Here is a 26,912-nt window from a genome sequence, read left to right on the forward strand (position 1 = left end):
CAAAATCCTGTACCATCCATACATTTTACCAGTTCTTCCAGCTAGAAGGATCATATGATTCACTAAATTCTGATGGAGATGTAGTTACCTACAGTATATTTTAATACTTTAATATTTTAGGCCTTGATCTTTTGGATAAATGCAGACATTAAAATGAGGGCAAGCTTAGTGTGCATGCACCGTTGATATCCTATGTAGGCTTTAATATTCCATAGTGTGCATTCTGGTCCACGTAACAATGTATAAGGGAGCTCTTTAAACAGGGAGATGTGATGCCTGCTTAATTCATTTCTTAAGTTTCTTTGACAAGTTTAGATATTTTTTTTGCCTTCTGCCTTTCTACTGCACTGATTCCTTGGGTCAAACGACATTTTATTTATGCTTAGCGTTGAATCTTAGTAACAAGAGTAGGTTACTGAAGTTGAGCAGACAAAATACTCAAAATTCATGCTTGCTGCAGAATCAACCTTCCAAATAATTGAGAAAAAAATACTTCTAGATTCTTGACTTTCTTTGGAAACATTTCTCTCTGAAAGAGATTGCATAGTCATTCTTTAAGGACTGCAGTGTTTTAATAATATATACAGAGCATATCTCTAAAATAATGCCCATATTAAATATAGTCCTGAAATTAATTGTGCCTGTATTAAATGTAGTCCTATGTAAATTACATAAAATTGGAGAATACTCTCATAAAGGTATAAATTTTAATGTTATTACTACAGAAAAAGAATCAGAGTTCTTAAACTAATGTGTAATTCTGGTGCAGGCTTTGTCTTTTTGGCTTTTCTTGCTATTCAATACCTCTGGACAAACTGTGACACTAACAGCATGTATCTTTGTGCGTCATGAAGTGGTGGAGCATACGGATGGAAACAGATAATGTTTATTGATCAGTAGCCGTTATAACTGAGAATTCAGTATAACTATTAATCCTAATGGTATCAAGGATAAAAAGTGAAACGAACAAGAATTGAAATAAGGATCAAGAAACCCATAAATGCTGATAAGCTTCACGTTCTTCAAGAGCAAATGGAATCTTTTAAACTCTTTTGGGTTTCAGTCTGTTCTGAATTTCCAGGACTGCTTTTCTAGATATCAAACACCCCCCATCTTCCATCCTCCTCCACCTTCTAAATTTTTGATGGCTTCTTTGAAGATAACCTAAGTAGGTTTCCAGTCTCAAAGTGATTGGATGGGTTTTGACTTTGTAATCAGGGCAGTAAATCAGACAATGAATAATAATTTTCAAAGGAGGAATGATAATTTTTTTCTTCTGGGATCAGACCTCTGAAGTCCGTGATTATTCCAAGATTTTCTTCCATGCCAGTCTTTCTTTCTAACTCTCAGTAATGGCATTAAGAATGAACAGAATATGGAAAAAATAAGATCCTTTCCATGATATCTCAGTTTAATCCATGTGCTGTCATGCTCAGAGCTTACCAGAGGAGGGTGAACTCCAGCAACCTGTGAAGTCAGCTGAAGTCTTTCAACGTTTGGGATGTAATGAAGCTGTTGAATTCAGAGAGGAAAACACACCTAATGAAAGCAAGATGGATGTGGAGTATTTGCAAAAAGATAACTCTTCCATTAAACCTAAACACACAGAAAATAAATCTAAAATTGACAGAAGAAAATTAGATGTAGACAGTTACGATAAAATCAAAACTGATAGAACATTAAAGCAATTTTTAAATGTCAGTGGTCAAGAAAGTAGCATTAGTGGTAACAGAGAAAATAAGCTACATACAGAGCAAAAGAATTTAATGGGTTTTGGTAATCAAAGTAAAGAAGAAGAAAATGGTAGAAAAGATTATTTTGTTTCAGCTGAGGTCTGTGTGAGTATGGATAACAATCCTGGTGAAATGTTAAATGAGCAAACTGTTGATAGAGGGAGACAGGAAACAGAGGGGGTATCAAAGAAGTTGCCTGAAGCAGAAATGATACGCAAAACCACAGGAAAAAATTGGTCAAGAAAGGCAGGGAATGATGTTCCGACAAAGGAAGAACGTGAGATGCCATCAGAAACTAATTTGGAGCTAACAGCGAAGAAAGATGAAGTTACTTCAAGAACTGGAAAGCGTGCCCTGGATATCAGCCCTTACAAGCAGCAACATTTTTTGCCGAGACCTCATTTTGACTGTCAGTGTAAAGAACATTGCTTTACAGCCCATAATACTTTAAACTGTGAAGACAGAGAGTTTCAAATGTGTGGTGAAAAAGGTGACTCTCTTTCAGGTGTAAGGGATGCAACACCTTTAGAGAAAGTTGCATCCTCTTTCAGAGAGCTGACAGTGCACGATGGAGGTGAAAAAACAAAGTTAAATTTGCAATCTCGGAGCAAGCCAGGCATTTCTGGTGGTGTTGAAAGGGATATAAACAAACTGCACAGAGCATCTCTGGGTAAAAGTTACTTCATAGCAGAAAACGAAATGCTACAAAAAACAAATTTAAATCCAAATGAAGCCAAGAGTACAATGCGGAAAATTTTGGCTGTTTCTTCAGGAAGTATTTCAGAGAGTCAGTATGCAGCGAAAGCCTCCGAATCTTACCCGTTAGATTTTGAAGTGTCACCAATGCAGAGTGATCCAAGTTTAGGTGCAGAATTGTTAGGAAATACTGGTGATTTAAATGCAAATATAGCCCTCGCAGAAATTATTTCCGGAGAAGAGGATTATTTTCCATTATCAGAACATGGATCAGCAAAAAAACTTTTGAGTTATGATGAGAAAGTAAGTGAGAAGAAAATATCACAGGGTAAAATTTGTGCTTTGGACAACATAAATATAAGCAGGAAGAAGCAGAGTGAAGAAGACAGGCTAGAACAGGGTCAGAAATGTAAAGATTTATTGCTAGTTGCAGAAGTGGACAGTAGAGGTAAGGGTTATAGCACAAAGATACCTGGAAAAAACACTGAACTCCAGAAAATATTCTGTGAAAAAACAGGGAAAAAAGCCTCACTTGAAAAAAAAGAAAAGCAAAAAAAAAGAGACAATGATAATGAAGAGAAAAGGAGCACAACTATTATTAAGGTACCAGAGTTTTTATGCAATACAAATGAAACAGTTAATTTAAGAATGATTCTAAACCAATCTAAATCAACATTTGAATCTCAAAAAATGTCAAGGTCAGGTGATTTAAAATTGATTGAACATAATTCAAACAATGAATATGCTAATGATGTTAATTACATTGCATTTTGGGATGCTTACATTTTTTAGGTTCTTATAAATTTATTTTTGTTTATTTTGTATTGCTATCTAATTGCCATCCTTTTCTCCACCCAGCTGATGCTCAGCCATGTCTTAAGAAATAATGGAAGTTAACAAGATATAGTTTGTGACTGTATCTATATTTTTAGTTCTTCTTTTTCAAGCATCAAACATTATATTTTGTGTCTATAGGAGCATAAAAAGAAATCTGATAAGAAATCAATTTATATGTTTTGTATCCGTTGGGGTCTGTTCAAAATTGTGACACTGGGGAAACGTGGAGAGGAACTGAAGAAGCTGCCTTTGCATTAGCCTTTTAGGCAATAAGTTTCATATATCATATGAAAAATGAAGTAAATCTGGTAATTTTGAACTAAGCCAACATTTTGTTTATTTAAAAATGTTCCTATAATTACCCTTCATGCTGTATTTGTATGATCATAGGAATATAGGTGTGTTCTTACCTCACGTTAGCTCACATTGGGTAACTAAACCATAGTAGTGCTAATGAAGACAAGGTATGTATGGTTTCAACCATATTATTGCTGGTGAATACACATCTCGCTTATAAGAGTTTCCCTTGATCTGCCAACATGCAGAGACTATAAGCCAACTAGTTTTCACTAGGATTTTCCTAATTACCATGTTTATACCTCTAATTGTGTCTACACTGCAGAGCAGCTGTGCTCTTACCAGTCCCCCAGCTGAACCAGTGGAGGCATTGGGACTGTGGAGCACACTACGGACCATAGATGTACTGGAGTTTAGCTACTTCTCTTTCTGGACCTGATGCATCTTGGCTCTAGCTCTTTCTTTTCTTGGAGGGGATTTCCAAACTTCTCTTGTGTTATTTGTGCTTGCAAGCATAAAATCCTTCTTGCTACTCCTACTGAACTGATCCAGAAATGGTAGCTGCTTTCTCCTTGGGAATTCTTGCACATAGCGTTTGGCTCACTTTTTGCTCTACCTGTTTGTTTGGAGAAAAAGCATATGCAAGCTGTTGTTTGACGCTGCTTACCGCTAAAAGGCATCTGGCTGAAGTGAGAGGCTTCAGGACTTCTTCGCTTTGTGGATGTCTTTATGAAGGGTTTCATATTTGGCTAATGGTAACTTCCTGAAGCTTACTGACTCAAGAGAAGGTGATGGTGGTGGGAACTGCTCGTCCTACTTTCTGGACATACCATATATATCTGAGTAAGTATTTTCCACTCCGCTTTTCAAAGAGTTTTTCATGTTTTTACGTTTCATATGCTGTATTACAAAAAGTACATTCCAACTTATCTCGTTCTTTTACAGATTTTAAAGAATAAGGAAGCATCAGTGCGTGAAGCATATTCAGATCTCATGGCACAGCAAAATAGCACAATTGATGAGAACAGAAAACTCATGGGAAAGGTAAAAACACTTGAGGAGATGTTGGAGGATATGAAGAAACAAAAATTCCAAGTGGAACAGGAGCTCCCTAAAGTGAGGGAAGCTGCAGAAAAAGAGCGGAAGAAGCAGCAAAAGAACCTGGAAGAGATCTGTCTTCAGAAGACCAAGGCTGAGCAAGAGGCAAAGCAGTGTCGTGTAGATCTAGAGAGCATTAAGAAAGAGAAAGCAGATGCAGAGCAGGAGTTGGAGTGTGTAAGACAGCTCATTTTTCAGGCAGAGACTCAAAGAGGTATACTGGAAGAAAACCTCCGTGCTTTCCGAAATCAGGTAGAGGAAAGCACCTTTACCAGAAGAAACCTTGAAGAGCATCTAAGAAGAAAAGATACTAATCTTCATGATTTAGAGCAACAAAAAAAAACCTTAATGCAGGAGCTGAAGAAAAAAACAGAAGGAGAGGAAAAACTTATGAGACTGATAAAGCAAATGGAACAAGATCTTGAATTTAAAGGGAATCTATCAGAAATAAAGCTGCAAGAGAAAGAGAAAACTGAAGCCAGAAGGAAGGTTGTTGAAGGCAAGTACTCTGTAACTAGAGAAACTTCCCTGCCAACTTTCACAGCTGGGCAACACAGCCATTGTAGGGCTGACTCTGAAATTACAAGTTTCCAGAAGAAACAAGAAGCCAAAAAAGTAGAAGAGCTTAAACAGAAGATAGATGAGCTAACCCTTGCTAACAAAAAAGCTGATAAAACTATTAAAGACCTGAAATATGAACTGAATGAAATTGAGCTTCAGAAATCATCAACAGAAGAAAAGTCTCGTTTATTAAAAGAAAAACTAGATAAAGTCAATAGCGAACTTAAATGCCTAAAAATTAAGTTGGAGGAAAAAGACCAAGTAGAGCAGAGATATTTGCAACAGTTGAAAGAACTGGAGAAGCAGCTGTATAGAACCACAGGTAAAGCTGAAGAGGTGATGCAAGAAGCTATAGATCTTAAGAAAATTAAGATGAACTATGAGGAAGAGCTGAAATCTGTTCAGCAAGAAAAGACACAGCTAAAAAGAGAAGTAGAGGAATTAACTAGATCACAGACAAAAGCTGAAATCACTATCAGACATTTAAATTCACAAATCAGTTCTCTTCAAAAAGAGAAGCTGGCAGCTGAACACAGAACACAGTCATGCAAAGGAGAAGCAAATAATCTTCAAGACCAATATAAGAAAATTCAGGAACAGTTGCTTCAAAAAACAAAAGAAGAGAAAGAGAACCACCAGGAAATTCAGATGCTGAAGAATGAGTTATCCAAAAGTAATCAGATGACAGAAACATTGAAACGAAAGATAGAGGACCTTAATAAATGGAATACTGAAACAAAACTACTGATGAAGCAAATTCAGTCTGAATCAGAGAAGATGACTTTGGAAAAGCAAAGTATTCAGAAGAAAAATGATGCGTTAAAAGCCCTAGCAGATGGTTTCAAAGAGCAACTGCGTACAACAAATGAACAATTGCACAAGCAAACAATAATTGAGCAAGAATTCATATGTAAAATCAAAAGCCTAGAAGTTGAGCTAGCAAAAACAAAAGACATAGCTAGTGAATATAAACAAAAATGGGATAAACAAAGTGCTTCCACCCTAAGCATTGACCGGGAGGTTCAAAATCTAAACGCCCAAATGAATGCTCTTTCTATGGAAAAGAGAACGCATGAGCAGAAGATACAACTACAGCAAGCTCATATACAAGAGCTAAGTAGTAAATTAAAAAAATTACAGGATGAACTCCATCAGAAGACTCTGGATGAACAAATGGCACGCAAGAAAATGATTCTGTTTCAGGAGGAATCCATTAAGTTTAAACACTCTGCAGAGGAATTTAGGAAAAAAGTTGAAAAATTACTGGAATCCCATAGCATCAAAGAAAAGGACGTTTCTGGCATAAAACTAGAATGTATTGCTCTTCAGCAGGAAAAGCATATGGCTGAGGAGAACATCATGTTGTACAAGATACAAATGGAAGATCTACAAGAAAAACTTAAAAAATGTCATGAACAACTGCAGCAAGGGAAGCAAGCTGAAATGGACTATCACCAGAAGTGCAGGAAACTTGAGGAAGAATTGGAAGTGCAGAAGCGCACAGTTGAGAACTTGAAACAGAAAATGGACATGCAGGTCAAGGAGAATGAACACAGGTTTCTTTTGTTTCAGAATGAAGTGCAGCAAAATAATACGCTCCAAGATTCTGGATTTAAATTGAACTGTGAAAGAAGAGGGAATGATTTAAATTACCTGAGTGACACTGCAGCTAGAGAATTTGCAAAACCTAGCTCACCTTTGTTAAGGCAAAAGCAGGAGAGAGCAGGTTTTAAATCTGATCAAATAGAAGAAAATACATTGTACGTGAGCGCTGATGATACAATACCAAGAGAGGTGCAGTTCCAGATGTCAAGAATAAACCAGTCACTAGAAGAAGATTCAAGCCCACCATCTTTTACAGAGTTTGTTTCCCAAACGAGTACGCAATTCCAGATAACTTTTGATAAAACAAGCCAAATCTCTGGAACATCTGAAAGGGACACATTGAGAAACAGGAACCTGCACAGTTCCAGACAAACTATTAGACATGAAGAAGACATGAAACATGAATTAGGAGTGGTAAAACTGCATCCCATGGAGGTACACACTACGTTTTGTGAGGGTTTGCCTTCCTAGTGCTGGTTTTTACTATTCTGTTTGTTTATTTGGTTTTAGTTGCGCTTTATCGCTATTCTGTACTCTCTCTGATGTTTCTTATGCTCTTACCTTGGTGAAGGGAACCCCTTCATTCTTGCGTGACACAAAAAGCTTTTCATTAGATCTTGTAGCTGGTTTGTTAATATCCAAGAAACACTTTATTTAAAAGCTTTGTAGTAGAAATAGGAATTCACATACAGTGTTGTATCACTATTGGTCAAAATAAGCCTTGATTAACAGCACTAAGTTCGTGTAGTAGCATACGACAGTTATCGTTGCTTTGTCTAGTCATATTCCTGTTACCAAATAAATATTTGAAATGTCAAATGCACTTTAGAACTCTAGCTATCTATATTTCTCTGCTCTCCGATGCTTGTAGCAGTTCTCCTTTCTGATTTACATTCAAGTTCTCCCTTTTATTTCTCTGGTGGTGGATTTAGGAGTGAATATGCACAGCGTAGTTCTGCAGATGTATTTCTCACTGTGTCAAAAAATTCCTATTTACAGATAGTGAAGAACAAGCAGTATGACATGCATGTTGAAGTCACAACACTAAACCAAGAAAATGACAAGACTTTTGGTAATGAAGAGAGAATGTTTGAGGGATACAAAACATCCGAAGGGTTTAGGAGAGAAGACTTTGCAAAGATGAGCTCTTTCTTAGGGGAAGAGATGTTGAAAACTGTTGATGATGCTACGCAGTTGGAATATTTTACAGAGGAATATGATGATATTAAATTTCAAGGTCTCCGACATGATGTAACTGCCAGACAGTTGATTGAAGTTAAACTTTTAGACAGGCTTACGGTTCAGCAGCTCCGTTCAGGGCAGAAAACTATTGATGAGGTTCAGAAAAGTCTAGAAAAATTTTTAACTAAACCTACAGCTATAGCTGGGCTGTACCTTGAATCGAGCAAAGAGATACTCTCTTTTGCTTTAGCAGCAAAGAGAAGAATCATAGGAAAAGCATTGGCGTCAGCATTTCTAGAGGCCCAAGCAGCTACTGGTTTCATCATTGATCCTACAACAGGTCAGAAATTCTCTGTTGATGATTCAGTCATCAGAGGGCTCGCAGATAATGAATTCAAGAGTAGACTGCTTGAGGCAGAGAAAGCTGTTTTGGGCTATTGCTGTTCTGGGAAACTGATCTCTGTGTATCAGGCTATGGAAGCTCGACTCTTAGAAAGGCAAAAAGGTAAAAACATCCTTGAGGCTCAGATTGCAAGTGGAGGGGTCATTGATCCTGTGAGAAGTGTCCGTGTACCTCCAGAAACCGCCTTGCAGCTTGGCTTGCTTAATAACACAATTTTAAAATTTTTGCATGAACCTTCTAGTAATGCAAAATGTTTTCACAATCCAAATAATAGGAAAGCTATGTACTATTGTGATTTGCTGAAAATGTGTTTGTTCAGTGTAAGCAGTAAATGTTTTCTTCTTCCAGTTGGTGAAAGGAAAATAAGCAGCCCATCAGCAGAGAAAAGTCATAAAATTTCTGTAGTAGACATCAAAACAGGAGCTGAAATGACTTCATATGAGGCTTATCAAAAAAATTGCGTTGATAAAGCTACATATCTTGAACTTTCCAAACAGGAATTTGATTGGAAGGAGTCTACATGTTTTGACTCTGATGGGAATTCTTTTCTTTTGCTTACAGATCTTAAAACAGGTATACAGTTTAATATCGAGGAGACCTTAAATCAGGGTAGAATTGGCAGAGTGTTAGTCAATAAATATAAGGAGGGTCTAATCACAGCTCATGAGTTTGGGGATATTTTAGTTAGCAGTTCACAGCCAAATAAAGATTTAAACAGTCCTATTGCAGGCTTCTGGCTTTCTGAAACCAATGAAAGAATTCCAGTTTTAAAAGCCTCACGCAAAAACTTGGTAGATAGAGTTACTGCCCTCCGGTGTCTGGAAGCTCAGGTTAGTACAGGAGGCATAATCGATCCATTTACTGGGAAAAAGTACAGTGTTTCAGAAGCTTTGCAAAGGGAGTTAATCGATGATAGTTGTGCCAAGCAAATCCAGCAGTGTGAACTGATCTATACTGGGATCATTCACCCTGTAAGGAACACAGTGATGTCTGCTATTGAAGCTATGCACGTAAATGCCATAGACAAAGAAATGGGTATGCGCTGCCTGGAGTATCAGTACTTGACTGGTGGGTTGATAGATCCAAAGTCTCATTCCAGATTGACGATGGAAGATGCAATTAAGAATGGTATTATTGATGCTGTCACAGCTACTAAGATGAAAGACGAAAAATCGTATGTTAAAGTTCTAACATGTCCCAAAACAAAGAAGAAGTTAACCTACAAAGAAGCTTTAGAGACAGCTGTTTTTGATTGCCACACTGGGCTGCGATTGTTAGAAGCAGCTCAGCCCATGAAAACGGGAATTTCCAGTCTTTACTATAATTCGTAATGGAACAAAGATATTACTGCTCATTTTGGGGCCGGCTTTAAAACCCATTCAAGTCAAGGAAATGATCTAAGATGGCCTTTATGGAAAATCATAAATGGTGTTTTCTAAAGTAATCGTGAGTTGCTGTAAAACTAATTAGTATAAACCACTAAAACTGGAATTAGATATTACTTGTTACAAAGTTGAAATTTATAGATAAACTTAGGCAGATTCATAATTTCAAAATGCAGACTGTGTGTTTAGTCTTTACCTGAAGGCCTCATGTGACATTATCTACATGTAGGTAGTGTAAATCAGACGTTATACTGAGGTTGGTGAAGTTAACATTAGTGTAAAATGGGTAGATTTAGGTGAGACAATCAGCTTCTGATACTAAAAATTGAAAGGGATTGCCCACTTTGCAAATGAAGACAGTGCAGTATTTCATGTGACCTGATACTTAATTTAATATTACAAATCAGTTTGCAGATATAATTCATTTTACAAAAGTGGCAATAAAGTATACAAGGGTTAAATCTGCATTCTACTAAACACATATACATAAGTAATTTTTCTCACACTGGTATTTCATTAATTTTAATGGGCTACTCGTATCCTAATTTTTTCTGTGACTTCAGGTAACATTATTTTTTTTTAGAATCTTTTTCATGCTCTAACAGGCAAGTGAACTAGAATTACATACCAAATTTAAAAAATTGCATTGAAATAAAATGTCTTCATTTTTACTTGTGATACATGTAAGGGCTTAAGTGTGTTTTCTAAGTATTGTTAAGTTTCAAACTACTAACAGGTTGTATTGCTATAAAAAATTTATCTTCCTGTGCAGGAAAAGATGTAATGTCTCAGTATTTTACTTTTATTGTTCTTGTTTCTGTAGACATAAAACCAATGTATTCTTCCTGATTGTAATTTAGTAATCCATGTGCATAGGTTGCAAAATACTGATATCCTATACTGACTGTATATATCCACACCTGAGGGTAATGCAAAGGCAGCAATTCAAAGATACTTTATATGCAAATGTTGTTTAGATTTTATCTGCTGAGTAATGGCTGGGAAGCTCTGCTTTTTCTTAATATCAATCATTTTATAATGAATGTGCATGTGTATGAATAAGCACCATAATTAAGATTACAAATCATTTGAGGAATTATTTTGTTAATGTCTATAATTATGTGGCATTTTTTGTTCCTACGTCAAAGTGTCGTAGTAATGCATGTGGTGATAAATAAAAAGAAATCTTTATGTTTATGTGATCATACTGTCATTGTGATAGAATTGTGTTTCTAGGGACAGTAATGTTAAATATTCCAACTATTTACATTTACATGTTTTTTACAATTCGCGGTGCTCATCAGAAGTCAATGGCAGAAGAAAAGAAGGAGCATGTTGAGAAGGCTGGGGATTTACTGAAATGGGTGTCAAACCTCAGCAAGACACTCAGCAAAGAAGAAGGAGAAAAGGCTGAAAAGACAGATTTACCTAAGCATCAGGTACACAGATGTCTTTCGGTAAAACACCACTTCCTCTTTTTAGCTTTCTGTGTTGATTAAAGTGAGAAAATATTCCACAAATACTTTTTTTTCTCCACATCACTATCCACATGTAATTTCACATTTGGTTGAGTAGAGGGTTGAGTAAATGAACACCGATGTTTAGGAACACAAACATGTTACTCAAGAAGTGCAAGCTGCTTTTCACAGGCCTGGCGTGTGATGTATTCTGACACTGCAAAACGTCACTTTAGAGAAACTAGACCCTGCAGACCGTAACTCAGCCTTTGTAGAGAGACAGTGCCTCCTGGCAGGGCGGCACTTTGTAGGTCTGCCCCCTTGGCCTGAAATAGTGCAGTGAATAAAGTCCGGTAACTTCCACCCAGGCACCAGGAAGGCGAGAGTTGTCGAAGGGGCCTGAGGGCCAGGTTTCTTTTTGTTTGCTTTCAGAAGTTATTTTGAGGGGTCCTCTTATGGGATAGTCAAAATTACTGTCTTAGGAAATACAGCAGGTGTTGACTGAGCCCTCTTCGTTATCGCACTAGTCCACAGGCAGCCGGAGTGGCCCATCTTGCCACCTTTGTATTTAACAGGTCCATTGTCGTTGTGTACAGTTGTAACTCTGACCGTAACCATAAATTTCCATCTGGGAAGTTTCCTATCATTTCTAACAGCCCCCCTGCCAGCTTTGTCCCACAAAATAGCTTAATGACACCTAAAAAGATTGCAGTAGGTGAAGGTCTACCTGCACACTCAGCAGCAGAGAGATGGAGCAGTCTCTTTTCCACATCCCTCAGGGCAGGGCTGGATGTGTGGTCACGCAAACGTGATTTTGTGCCTTCTGGCAGCCTGATCCCGCATTTTTATTTTGGTCACGCATGCTGGTGCTGGTTAGAGCCACCAGAGCAGTGTGGGCATAAATCAAGTTTGCTGTGGGGCAGGTCGGCAGTCGTGCAGTGCTGATAGCCACCGGTCCCAGCGCACTGCTTGCTCATAGAGGAGCAATGTTAGTTCTGTTACTGAGTCTGTCCCTGTACTATAGGAGCAAGTCAGCTTGTATTGATTTGAGCATATTGGTTGGTAAACCACTAACAGTTAGGATCAGGATTTGCAAAAACATTCAACACTGGTCTTTTTCTGCCCTTGTTAATGACAACAGTGCAAACCTTTCTCGGTGTTGGTCCAGTGCTGAACACTGTAGAGCATCTCACCTTCCCGTGGCAACTATGGCGGGCATCTTCGCCGTCCAGCCTGAGCCCTCAGCGAGTAACCTGCGAGTTAGCCTCCTTGGCTTCCTCCAGCCTGTGGGAGGTGGACATTTCCCTAGGGTGTTTTCCTCCCTTGAGGAACAGCCCGGTGGGGTAGCATCACCTTCCGGAGGTGCCTGGTGTCTCCACTGACAAGCACGAGTGCCTCGACAAGTTTGTAGAAACACGTAGACTAGTGATTTGATAGCTAGTGTTAGCTGAAATACATCTCACAGGGTGATTTGGGGTTGCTGTGGGGTGTAACTGTGGAATAGGTGGAGAAGCTGGTGGCAGTAGTGACAGGGCACACACAGCAGCTGCAATGATGCCACTTCCCCAGAGCAAAGCGGAGCTCGTTACCCCCCCTCCTACCTCAGCCTGCTCCTGTCCCCTTCTTGTGTAGTGCATACAGTGCTTGCTCTCTTGGTTTCTGTCCAAGCAGCACAAGTGGTGGGGTTGTGATTGGGCTCTCTGGCGGTCATTGCAGAGGGAGGCTCTGTTCAAGAGCATGTTCAGGCCCTTTCACACCATGCACACAGGGACAGAATTGGTTGTGTCCAGACCCAGGTGCCCAAGCACCTTGCTGGACTTCTCTTGGCACTGACAATGAACATATTTTGGGCTTGCTAATGAAGTCCTAGACTCCCCTAGACTCCCCTTTATTTATCCGAAATGAGTGTTTTTCTCTGAAGAGACAGCAGGCGGTTTCTCAGAAAAGTTAAAAGATTACATTCTTGCAAGTTCCTCTGCCAGAGCAAGTGCTTTAGTGAGGATTACACAGAAATGATAGCGGGGAGAATATAATAAGTAATTAATTTTTTCCAAGTGTCTGATACTGTGCTTGTCTCCGTGATTTAATTTCATGAAGGTTTGTGGCCTTCTGGTATCTTTTTTTAAAAAGTTATCTCTCATCTTGGTGAGCAACTTCTTCAACATGAGCGTTGTACACATATCTTTATAAAGCTGCTTTAAACTGTGCCAACTATAATGAGTGCTTTTAAATGATTGGTTAATTTTCAAACAAATAACATTTAAAAATATCTCCTTTTTGTCTCACACAATACTTTTCTAATACAAACAGCTTATTTAACCAAAAAGTATGGCACAACAACTTATCCATGTATAAATGATACAATTCCATAGTACATAATATCATTCTAAGGATAGCTGGTATCCTTAGGATAGGAAAAAAGCAAAAAAAAAAATCAAGTTCTTACACTGTTGAGTTTAGTCGCAGATAGAAATACTATGTTGTTTGTTTGTTTTTCTTTTCATGTGTGTGCATGTTGAAGTCTTGAACACAGGTTGTTTATTTTTCAGATTTCCCTGGATGAAATGTCAACCAAGAAAGAACAAATAGCTGAAGCTCTGCAGACTACTCAGTCATTTTTAGCTAAGCACAGTGACAAGTATGCCGGTTTTTATTTTTGAAATAATGTAAATTAATTGAATCAGTACATACCGTTTGCTTGGAAGGAAATCATAATCCTCACCTTATGGTTACAGTTACATTTCACATGCAAATATGGGAATTGTTTAATTTTATAATTTTGTTTTCCCATTTGCAGAAGCTTGATGCAGTTTTGTTTATTTCAAGACTTTGACTAGGTTTATCTATTTCTGATCAGTTTAAAAACATTAGATAGTAATTTTCATTGGAAGTCAAAATAATTAACAGATCAGTAGTAAATTAGTACTTGAACTATATGTTACAATTTTGTTTCATCTATGTCTGAAATCAGACTGCTTAAGATACTAAATTACTGAGATATCTCAGGACTCCTTGCTAGCTGTGCTACCTGTCTTGACTAGTAATCAGCAAAGGCGCAGGCAGATGTTAAATGCTTTAGTGACAATTCCACATAAATTCTTGATCAACGTAACTTCTTTTCCTGAATAACTACAAGCAGATTGTAGTTTTCTTGAAGATTCTATAATTGGGGTATTTTTTTTTCAGACTACTTTTAGCAATTTCACCCTCTTTTTTAAAGTAAAGGTAAGCAGATCACTCCCTGCAGGTTACAAATTACTCAAAGATCATCTTCTTGCATTTTTCTTTTTTTCTTAATAGAATGACAGATGAAGAGAGAAATGAAATGGAAAAGCAAGTCAGATCCCTCCAGGAGAGCTACAGCTTGTTATCCAATGAAGCTTTGAAGCAGCTGCAGGAAGCACAGTATCTGGGTGATGAAAAGATGGAAGAAAAGGTAACAAGATTGAAACTTACATTTCAGTCTCTTTTGAGGTTTACTGCATGGTTTTGGAACCCCACGTGATCAGTAAAAGAAGAAGCTGCAATTAACAGTGTGTAAAAGAACTTGAGATTTAACTGACTGAAGGTTTTGTGTATTTGCTATGGAATACTGTGTGTCACCTTACCTGTGCATATGAACGTTCTGCTCATCAGATTTTTTTGTGAAGAGTCTTAATAATGTGTGCCTTGCATGAAGAAAGATAAACAAATCATTCATCTCTTAACTCTTCTCTTAAAAGCCATTCTTTGACTGCTAGATAAGTCTGTGTTTCTGCTGCAAAAACGACACCATAAAATAACATTTTAATCTCTCCCATATATCACTCAGAAATGTCCTAGAAGACATCTACTTTCATTTTTTCTTAATTTTTTCCTGGATATGAAAATGGGAGCGCATAATGTGATTAGCTCTGAGACGCTACAAATACCTTTGTTAATGGATCTTAATCTTAAATATGGAATTCTCAAAAATTATGTTGCTAATGAGTGTTCTTATATACACATAGAGGCAATGTCCATGTAATTAGTTCAAATTATGTTGCCAAACTGACTTCATGCTTTCCATGCAAACTAAATGCAGTATTGGGTGCTAGAGTATTTGATTCCATATTGTTGAGTGTATATACAGAAGTGCTGTATGCTGTAAACATGAATAGCATGGTTGTTTTGAATCACATACTGTTTCCGAATATTCTAACCTTTCACAGACATTTAGAGCATGAAAATTTGCCTTTCAGGTATACGTTCTATTTGCTCACTCTGCAATCATTTCTTCTATTGTCTTTCACTAACCCTATTGATGTGTGCAAAGCATAGGTTTTCGATTCACAGATGCATGTTGATTTTAAATCTTTTATCACATCGTGTGCTGTTGACTGACTGACATAGATCACTTGCGCATTTTGAGCTGCTAACATTCACAGCATTCCTCAAGGCCTGGTAAGTACTTGTTTTATGCTTATCATGCATTCAAAATCAAAAGAATATTTAAAATACACAGTCTGAAAATAGTGATAGCTTTTCTTTTATATTCCTTTTTAGGTGAATAAAGTCATTGCTGGTGTCATTGACCAAACGACTGGAGAAGTCCTTTCAGTCTTTCAGTCTATTTTAAGAGGTTTTATTGACTATGACACCGGAATTAGATTGCTCGAGAATCAGCTGATCCTTTCTGGAATCATTTCTCCAGAATTAGGAATATGTTATGATTTGGAAGAAGCGAAAGCTCATGCCTTAATTGATGAGCAGACTCTGTTGCAGTTGCAGGAATTAAGTAATGCAAGGAAGCTTATTTCAGAATCATCGTTATCAAATCTTCCAGTTGTATCAGCTTTAGAAAAAGGTCTAATTTCAGAACCTTTGGCTATTAAAATTCTTGAGAATCAGCTTTCAAGTGGGCACTTGATTTTGCCATCTACTGGAGAAAACCTGAATTTGCAGAATGCTTTCCAGAGAAACCTGATTTCTCCAACATTATACACAAAGCTTCTGGAAAGACAAGACACATGTAAAGATCTCATAGACCCCAGCTGTGCTGAGAAGATTTCCCTTGAACAGATGGTTCGTAGAAGCATAATACATAAAGAAACAGGGTTAAGACTCCTACCTGTGAAACCACAAGAAAAAGGTAGAATCACGTTCAAATGTGGAAGGAAGATAACTGTTTTGAGGGCAGCCCATGAAGGACTCATCGATCGGGAAACAATGTTCAGGCTGCTGGGTGCTCAGTTAATGTCTGGAGGTATAATTGACCCTGACTCAGGGAAGCGAATGACTGTGGAAGAGGCCATGAGACAAGGGATGATAGATCAGGACACTGCTTGTGGGATCCTCACGCATCAGGTTCAAACTGGTGGAATCCTTTGTCCAAATTCAGGACAACGCTTGACTGTTGACGAAGCTGTACAATGCAACTTGATATCATCTACCAGTGCGCTGTTGGTATTAGAAGCACAGAGAGGCTTTGTAGGACTAATTTGGCCTCACACTGGTGAAATATTCCCCATATCAACTTCTTTGCACCAAGAGATGATAACAAATGAGCTGGCATTCAAAATACTAAATGATAGACAGAAAATAGCTGCACTTTACATTCCAGAAACTTGTGAAATAGTCAGTCTAGATAAGGCTGCAGAATCAGGGATAATAGACATCAATACTGTATCTATTTTGACCAATGTGACTTTACCTGATAAAATGCCCAATGTAGAAGAATTAGAGTCCCCTTGTAAAAATGCTGCAAAATGGTTATCAATGTATGAATTTGTGCCATCTGTATTCCATGACTGTGAGGAGGAACATGAAGATTCTGGCACAGAAGACCCTGTGTGTCACAACTTAGATCAAGCTAAGAAATTATTTATATCTTATCTGATGGTGAATAGTTATATGGATGCTAACACTGGAAGAAGACTTCTATTATATGATGGACAACTCCAAGAAGCCATCAGTATGTTGCTGGAAGGTGATGGTGCTGTATACAATGCTGATGTGTCAGAAATGGAGTTTAATAACAAATACATAAACACAAAAGAAATTAACCTAAAGTCAGCTGGCAATTTCCTTTTTAATAATGTCACAGGCAGTGTTCAGGGTGATCTTTCACGTGCTGAGAATACTTCTAATAACAGTAAATTAAATCAGTTTGAAGATTCAGGGAATTACATATCTTTACAGGGAGAAGATCTCCGTGTGTGTAGACCAGATGTTTGCAATGCTATTGGTACTGAGCAATCAGAATATACACAGGAGATGTTGTTAACTAACCCCACAGAACTTAGAAATATAGTAAGTAGCACTCAAAATTCCATGAACAGAAATGCAGTCAGAGGTCTTCCAGAGGTTTCTGAGTGGACAGAACTGCCTAAGCATAACAGTCAGAAGGCAAACTCGGGAAACGTTGAAGGATATCTTCTAAATTACTCAAATCCACATCTTATTTCGGAAGCAGAGAAAGAAGAGATTTATATGGCAGACAGTCTGGGTAATGGAAACAGGAATGATAAAACCTTACAAAATTCCTTGAGTGTGAATGATTTGTCAGATAATGAAACCTGGAGAGAGCTGGAAATGGGCACAAAATACAGGCCTCACATATTGCAAGCTGACAACAGCAGAATGGTACTGGATAACAGCAAGAAAGATGATTTTCAGAGAAGGCTTGATTCATCCATCAGTACAGATCTTGAATATAGACTTCCAGAAGAACTGGTTAGTCAGTGTGGTGACACACTACAGTTTGAAGATAATGGATATAGTGATCAACCTCTACAGGACTACACTGATGTGCACAACAGGCTATCCCTAGAAGACTATCTTTATATACATGGCAGACCATCCTTCGAGGATTGTACTGATTTGCAGAGTAAACTGTGTCTAGAAGACAGTGGAGATGTACACTGCAGGCCTTCATTGGGTGGTGATACTGTTACACATGATAGACCACCTGTGGGGGACAGTAACAGCACGGCACAAAGGCTAACAGTAGAAGAAAGCAATCTTACATTTGACAAGTTGCTGCCGTGTGACAGTAGTTCTGACTCTTCAGTAGAATGGGGTGATGGCATCCCACAGTTTGAAAGTAACTGCTTGCAGCATGAATGTGGTGAGGTAGCCTCTAAGGGTGACAGCTCTCAGTTTGATGATGATGATGATGATGCCTATGAAACACCTCAGGTTGATGATGACAGTGACGTCTATGATACTTCACAAATTGATGATGATGGTGATTCCTATGACACTCCTGAAGGTGATGATGGTTTTGATACCTTGCAGCTGGGGGATGATAATACACCAGAGCCAGAATTGTCTGGAACATCAGTTCCATTAGGTTTTCTAGAGGAGAGAGGTGGTCTGATAACCCTGAGAGAAGAAACCAGCTCTTTTCAAGAACTTGCAGCTAATGTTGGAGAGAGCGTCCATGTAAATCTGACAGGTCCACCTGAAAGTGTACATATAGCTTCTGCAAGTGCTGAAACTATGGAAAGAATCCCTGAGGAGGAAAGGGAAAGAACAGGGAGCTTTGGAGAGAAGGAGCAAAAATTACTAGTTACTCTGGAGAGTGAAGGAAAAAAGGAGGGAGGCCTTAGTTCTTTACGGAAGGTGTATGAAACAGAAGTACGAGACAGAACTGAGGAAGATGAAATGAAAGCAGAAAGTGACTCCTATGAGGATGAATCTGATGGAACACAGGAGGAGGAAGATTATGAGGAGGATTATGATAGTTATGATGACTCTGACACTGATTCTGACAGCGACGATGAAATGGATATTTTTTACTCCCACCATCAATGTATAAACAAAGGTGACCAGCTGTTAATTTCCTTAGGAGACATAGAAAATAGCGATGAAAATAATCAGAATATTGATGACTGTTGTTATTTAGGCCACAAGAAAGGGTATACTTTGCAATCCCAGTCTAACCATGAAAATGGAGAACAATCCCCAGGAAAATGTGAATCTGCATCAGATGTTTCTGAGGAAAGATGTGTTAGTCTTACATACACAAGAGAAGAAGACAGACAGCAGGAAACAGAAGATAAATATGGGACTTCTGTCAGAAGTAGACACATGTCAGAAGACACTGCTGAGCCTATTCAGTCTGAAAATACCTTTGACACTAAATGGATGTCCTGCAAGAGTGAAGAAAATAATAAAACACAGCTTAAGGTTCGAAGTTCTCAGCTTCTTGATGATATTGTGACATCTGACATTAGTGTAACAGCCTTCCCAATTACAAAGCAAGCTACTGATGATGACGATGATGAAAGTTCTCAGACAAATTTGCTTCTCTCAGAATGCTTTATTCATAGTGCAAATAAAAGCAATAGTACCATGCCAGTGTTACATTCAAATAATGGGCAAAGACAGAGAGAAGCAGTATTTGCAGAAGAAAAAGTATTAAATGATATGGCTGGTGTGGAACAACTAAAGGAAAGTTCATCCCAAATGGACAACAGATTCCTTGCGGATATGCCTTATGTGGGTGATGGTGATAGTTCACTTAGTGACCAAGTACATCCAGTCTCCAGTAGGAAGGATGGTCAAGTAGGAAGAGGTTTTGAGATTCTTACAGAGAATAAAAATAGAGTAAATATTACGGAGGAGTGTGATATCATGGGGCTAAGTAAAAGTCCCATTCAGATGGAAAGCCTTGGGGAAATATTTGATGCATCAGTAATTAAAGCTGATAGAGAAACTCCTGTTTCAACTAAACAAGTAAATGTTGATCAAACTTTGCTTGACACTGGAGGTAGTGCAAAATCAGATGAATTTAAGAGAGATTTTAACATTTCCGCTTCTTTAAAACAATATATAACAGATACAAAAGAAGGCGGCCGTTCAGAATTGGATAAAACTGAATCCTGTTGCTTTGAGGACAGGGAAAAAGGGGGAAAAGATAAACAGAATGAAAAGGATTTTCTACTAAATACAGAAGAAATGCATTCAAGTGTATTTAACACTTTTCCCCCAGCTGATACAGCGCAACCAAAGGAAATTAGCATAACTGAAGAAACAGGGAGAGGTATCTGTCAAAATACTGACAATGTTCTTAAAGACTTTTCAGAAAACAAGAGCAGCAATGATAGCGAATTTTCCCCAATGAAAGCAGATGCTTTAGGAAGTACTGAGGATGCCAAAGGGCATGGGAGTGAAGTGCTACCTTCTGGGAGTCATACCCATACCACCGATGTTTCTTCTGCAATTCTGAGCAGCACAGGTGCTGACTTGAATTATGGTGCCCACAAAGAACATGAGACGCTGAAAAACACAGAGGGAGAAAATTTTATGGCCAGTGAGACTTCTTCCCTTGGAAATGGTTTCAAAAAACAAATGTCCATGGAGTCATTACAAAAGGAAGCAGGACCCCGCGAAGATTTTCAAGTAAAGGAAAGTATTTCACAATTGCCAGAAATGACTGACGCGCTAATGGAAGACTTAAGGAATATATTACAAAGGAAATTAAAAATGGGACATGTTTACTGCAAACAGGAGGGTGAACCCCTAAGTTACTCTGATACCAAAGTTTTAATGCAAAATTTACTTAAAATGATTAGAAGTACCCAGCTTGGGAGTGACACACCTAGTGGGCCAAATCTCAAGCAAATAAGCAATGCTGTTAGAACTGCGTTAATGGTTACCACCCCATGTACAGAACCAAAGGACAGGGATGCTCTTTCATTGCCTTGGCCTGATTGCAGAAGTCCTGATCTTCTTTGTGATATTCTGAAGCAAGAATCCTGCAAGCAAAAGATGGACGATACAGGTGAAAGGAAGAGTGAAACAGATGTGAAGGCTCCTGTTCCAAAACTTACTGCTTCTGAACTTCTGGAGATTTTTCAAATTTTGCCTGGAGATGAAAGTACAAGCAAGTTAGAGGCGCTGATTAGTGGTTTGCTTACGAGCTCACAGGTTGCTGGTATCACCACAGAATGTGAGGGTAAAGGCAAAGTAGATGGGCTTTGTACTCTTCTCTCAACAGAACAATCAGAGTTTGGATCAGAAATTGCTGAAGAGAAGACATTGGTAGATGACACAGCCATTGCTTGGAAAAGTGACCAGGAGCATGGGAAGACAGACAGCCTGTCCAAAGGCTTCACTGAGCCAGTTTTCAAAAGAGAAGAAGCAGTCCTGGAAGACACCCCCACTAGCACGGTAAGTAACAACAGCTGGTATGTGCTATGTGTGTCACGTCCCACTCCCAGTAAAGAGGGAGGGTAAGTGACTTCAGATTCGTGAATTCTCGACGGTGTGGACTAAGGTGAGATAAATCTCAAGGTCCATATAGAAGCATTTATTAGCTTCCCAAAATGGTTAGTATAGGTCTTAACAAGTCCATGATAATTGGTTAGGTATATAACAAACTATGGCAAGTGGTGAGGTATGCATTGTGTTACTTAACAACAGGTACAGGACAACTTATGGCAAGCAGTACTTAAAGTCGTACTTAAGCTCGTTACTTAACAACTCTAACTGTTACTTAACAATTCTAAGAGAAAAGAGAAACTGAGGGATAGAGAAAGGAAAAGACAAAGAAAAAAGACAGAGATAAAGAGATCACCGATCCTGGTTCCAGCGTCTTTTTCAGGGAATCTTCCCAGGCATAATCTTCTTTCTTGGAAAAATCTTCCCAGGCACGGTCTTCTTTCTTGGGAAGAATCTTCCCAGGCACTATCTTCTTCTATTGTTTCTTCTTCGTTCCTCCTAGGGGCACTTATTTTCCCCTTTTATGTTTGCTGAATTAGCACGGTCCACCCCCTTGCTGAGGACAGCCTTGTCTCAGGTTTCTCCCTTCTCCCAGGTGACGTGTAGCATGATTTGGGTGGAGAGATGAGTGCCATAGTCATACAAGTTTAGCATGATCTCTATAATCTCCATTAGCATATGCAGGGGTGTGCACTTTCATATCCATTTTGCAGATAATGAAGCAAAGGTCACTCATCGGACACAATGGCCTTGAGAATTGAGAACTAGCAAGCTCACCACATGAGTGGCAGAACTACCCTGTCTTCACAAGACAGTTCTCCCACACTTTCAGGCGCCAGAAGTGTTAGCCTTATCAGTTCTTTGAAGGCCAGGCCTGCATTATTTATTTCCTTGAAAGTGTTTGAGCCATTCCATTGAAGGCTTGGAGGGCCTTCTGCCCTCATCAGGGAATTTACAGTCTGTCCCTTACAGTGTGTCCTGTGTTAAAGGAATTGCATGAATCCTTCCAAGAGCTGAAGAGAATAATTAAACTGGAAAAATGGTTGAAAAATTAAATGAAAAATTTAAAATAAATTACGATTAAGCAAGGACTTCCATTGCTTATTTTCAAGTCTGTCAGTTTGGAAAACTTTTTCTTATTGTTAAAACTCATTTTTCAGGTTGATGGAGTACAGCAATGTTTAAAGTTAACGGAGAAAATGCGAGGACATTTGGCAGTGCTTCAAGATATGAAGAGCCACCTAGATAACCAGCAGCCTATTAGTAACAACCTGGAAATACTAAAAGATGAACTGGAACAACTAGAGGTAAGTAAAGTGTTCCTTATGCGCGTACTTCAGTGTACTTCAGTTTGCTAGGAAAAGCCCGTAGATAAAAAAAAAAAGAGAGATTTCAAATATAATTAAAGTAATTCATATTTAAATGTCTTTCTTGCTTAGTAACTTAATGCATTTTATATATATTCTTTTTGTAGTCATTTGAATCAAGACTGGCTACCTTTGCAATTATCCTAAAAAAGGACATGAAGTTGACAGAAGAGTTTTTGAAGTTTTGTCATAGGGATGTTCCTGAAGAGAAACTTCAAGAGTTGAAGATAAGCTATGAATGTTTGCAGGAACCATTTTTGGTGGTCTGTGATACATCTTCAAAACGAGCAAAACAAATAGTCTGTGCTGTTGACTCAGAAATGGTATGTTTTTATCAGTGTACATTTTAATCTTGGTTTTCTTCAAGATAATTCAGCTAAAAAGAGGGATTGGTTTTGCTTTATTTTGTTTTATCTTAATATAAAAATACATATATGATTCTATTTAATGTCCTAGAAGATGTGACTAGACTCCAGGAGCATAAATAAATACGTAATTTCCCTTTCTAGTCTAAACTTGGAGAGTTACACCAGCAACTTTTAAGCAAATTGCAGAGATTTTCAGACTGGATCACAGAAAACAGTAAAACCGTGAATGACTTCATAGTAAATACTAATGATGTAGAAGAGATGAAGAAAAGTTTACAGATACTTAAAGTAAGTATCCTTTATGGCAGGTGGTGGTGCTTCTGACAAATGTTACTACTTACTATGAGTTATTAGCTAGGTCTTATATACCTGCTCATTAACCACTATCGCTTAAACAGACAGCTAGAACTAATTACTTAAGAAGACAACTACTTGATAATCCAATAATAAAATCTTGTTGATTTGCTTTTTATCTTGAAAAAAATTTTGATAGAGTTTGGCTCATTAAGAAAGCTATTGGTTCTGCTTACATTTGTTGCAATAAAGCTGACCCTTTTTGGAAACGTAATTTATAATACAGATATTTCAGGGATTAAAATTAGATCTTTATGCATAAGATCCATAATCTTTACTGACGTTTAATTACCTTCCAAATCAATTATATTTGAGAACAGAAGATGGGGAGACATAACGTTACACACTCCATGAAATGAGTCGTGAAAAACACATCAGATCAAGTTGTTAGTAAAGTTCCTACAGCTCTGTATGTATGAATGATAAAAATGACATTATTTTACTGTGCTTTAATAGGGTGCCAGTATGCATGGTAATGTCATAGTGGCTGTACAGTGTATAACTATGGGCAGAATTTGCCACACTGCTGGAAACCGTGCTTCTCGCTGTGGAGTTAAGAATAGGAATGCTTTCAAGTAAATGTTTTAACATTTCTGGGTCTTCAGACCTAGAGCCTGCAAATGTTAAACCTAAACTGCCATAAATCTTCCAAAATTGAAGGTCAGTCAGTTTTCAGACATCCATGAGAAAGCAAAGAAATACAGATGTTCACGGTCATCTTATTTATTACTTGGACATGGATGTCCCAGTGTCAAACCACGCACAAATTCAAATGTTGTATCTGAATGTGTCAGAATGATTCTGACAGAGAATTTTGATTTACTGTGGCTAAACCGTCTCCCCAAAAGCACTTTGGAACAGGAGCTAAGAACAGAGAGTGGTGATACTTGTATTTTATTTGTACTGAATTTGTCTTCATTGCTAGTCATTTCCTTCTCTTCATTTACAGAACAGTGCTGCGGAGTTCGGCTGTAAAAAAATGCAACTGGAGTCCACTGCGTTCGATGTTCAGTTTTTCATTTCTGAACACGCCCAAGATCTCTCTCCTAATCAGAGCAAACAACTGCTGAGGCTCTTAAATGCCACCCAGAAATCTTTTCAGGAAGTACAGGAAGCAATGACATCTCAGGTGGAAAGTTTAGAGACTCAGTTACAGGCAGCACAAGAGCTGGGTGATCAGAAGGTTTGCCTTTCTCTGTAAATGTGTGCTGAGTGTTTTTGTCTGTGGATGAGGAATTTTAATACCAGCATGCAGTATTAAATGTATGCCTATCTTCTCAGTTTTACTATAGCTACATTCACAGTTCTACAAAGATGGTATTGATCAAGTTTGGTGAATTGTCATTTTTGTCTTTCCTTGGTACAGTCACAGAAACAGGATATTAGATTATGGACAGACACAGTTTTCGGCATTGGGATCTGTACAGCCTGAGGTGACCAGCTCCGCTCTTTCTAGCAATGAGAGAAATTTAGTTGAGGTTTCTCACAGGTGTTGTTTGTTTAGCAGCTATATCAGTAATTAAATAAAGCAGTGAACTCTTCTGGCTGCAGCTGTATAAGATCAATGAATTTACTGTCACAGCATTGCCCATCACTTCTGTCCTGCTGCAGACTTTCTTTTCCTCTGATTTGCCAGGTTGTCTGCTTATGTGATCTTTTTTTCTAGGTCTTTAGAGTCAAAGAACCAGATTTGTTTAAATCATTGCTAGCATGGCTTGTTTTGACCGAGACAAGTTAGAGGGACAAACATACGAGTAAATCAGCTAAGATATTTGCAATTCTAGGCATGGGCACTGGGAAAGCTGTGAGTCAAGTTGGGGCAGTTGCCTCTTCAGCTGGCATGGCTGCAGTTGGCAAGCATAAACAGCCTTTGTAGAGTCAAAGGAGGCTGATAAGATGCTGCAGTGTAACTGCATCTTCTCTTCTCTCATAGAAGCACTGTTAAGACTCAGAATCATGACTTCAATCCCCAGTTTATCCATCGTGAAAGATGTTTTTAGCATTCTGAAGACTTGGTAGTATTTTGCCATTTTAAGAACATTCGTTTCCACCATACTTTGTGAAAGAAACATAAAATTGAGTGAAGGAACGGCACAGATAACTTTTCTAGGACTTAGTAACAATAACAAGCTTGCATGTTTTTTTCTTTTCTACTGCTTAAAAAGTCAACATTTTCTATTCAGGTAACATGTTATGCATATCAACAAGAGCTAACTCGCAATCACAACTAACCTCTGTTTTTATGTCCTTTTTTCAGAATTAATAGTGTTTATCACAGGTTCCAAGCGGTTAAGAGGCTGGATTTTCACTCCTGCTGTTTGGAGATTTCATCTTTCACCTAAGTGCATGGCCAGACTTCTATTGGGCAATTCCATCAAACATGGTCTCTTACTTACAACATATTTGAGGTTTATCCATAACTTCTGTATGTTCATCTTGCTCTTTGTACCACTGCTATCATGTTTACAGCATACTTTTAAAATGATTGCTTTGCGATATTGATGTTCAAAGGTATTTTGACACTATTTGAGTGTCTGTTAGTTCCTGAAGTTGAGGACATTTGTATTTTATTGTTTGATTGTATTTGGCTCTAATACAGGATGTGGCTGAACGGCAGCAGGAATGCAAAGAGAAGCTGCAGGAAATCTGTGATTTGCTTACGCAGACTGAAAATCGACTCATCGGACAGCAAGAGTCTCTTGTTATTGTAGACAGCAAGGCTGAGCTAGAACAATACCAGACCAAACAGGAGGTATGCACAGTTCTAGTCAGATAAGTTAGAGAAGACTGAGTGCCGAGGGGAATGACTGGACTCTTTTGTTGAATAACAAGGCTGTCATGTGAGAGGAGAGTGAAATAGATTTGTTTGACCTGCCAAAAGTAAAAGCTTAATGGTGTGCATTTAAACTGAATACACTCCACTATGTGCCAGTGGGAGGAAAGAAATGTTGAAGCTAGGAGGCACTAGAATAGGGAGTATACACTGGACGTTTCAAGAAGCATTCTTGGAGCAGGCATGAAATTTGTTATATATGAGCTTAAGATTGTTCCTGTCGGATGCGATAAAATCACACTTGTTGATTATGCTAAAATCATTTAACCAGCTTTTTGACTGGTATCAGGGAGTGCTTATTTCTGTTCACAGTATTTTGAAGAATTTTGCTGCGAGGCTTTCTCTTGCCTGAGGCTTTCCGTTGCCTCACTCTTGGTTTGAATTCTCTTTTTTCTAGTGTTCTTTGCAAGCTCTTTGGTGTCCTCATGTAACAGTCCTTTCAGTTGGCTTGTTTTCCTATTGAGACCTTGCTTTTCAGCCGTATCCTGTCATCTCTAACCTTTTACTCTGTGCTGACTGATACTGACGGAGTTTATGATAGTTAAAGG

At 38.3% G+C, this 26,912-nt stretch overlaps 1 protein-coding gene across 24 annotated transcripts in view; it reads left to right on the forward strand.

The window, feature by feature from the left end:
- Window positions 1-26,912, forward strand: part of DST (dystonin) — a 312,504-nt gene that overhangs the window by 180,897 nt on the left and 104,695 nt on the right. For 14 of the 24 annotated variants that reach the window (XM_074581579.1, XM_074581580.1, XM_074581578.1 and 11 more), the window contains 9 exons: window positions 11,102-11,236; window positions 13,804-13,892; window positions 14,555-14,690; window positions 15,779-21,391; window positions 22,603-22,749; window positions 22,917-23,132; window positions 23,319-23,465; window positions 24,481-24,714; window positions 26,131-26,283. In XM_074581579.1, coding sequence (XP_074437680.1) covers window positions 11,102-11,236; window positions 13,804-13,892; window positions 14,555-14,690; window positions 15,779-21,391; window positions 22,603-22,749; window positions 22,917-23,132; window positions 23,319-23,465; window positions 24,481-24,714; window positions 26,131-26,283 — 6,870 coding nt within the window. Of the gene's footprint in view, window positions 1-1,436; window positions 3,033-11,101; window positions 11,237-13,803; window positions 13,893-14,554; window positions 14,691-15,778; window positions 21,392-22,602; window positions 22,750-22,916; window positions 23,133-23,318; window positions 23,466-24,480; window positions 24,715-26,130; window positions 26,284-26,912 lie in introns of all 24 variants that reach the window. The other 10 variants (XM_074581567.1, XM_074581564.1, XM_074581566.1 and 7 more) reach the window with 2 other exon arrangements.

This window comes from Larus michahellis, chromosome 3, assembly GCF_964199755.1.
Source record: "Larus michahellis chromosome 3, bLarMic1.1, whole genome shotgun sequence".
Taxonomy (NCBI): Eukaryota; Metazoa; Chordata; class Aves; order Charadriiformes; family Laridae; genus Larus; species Larus michahellis.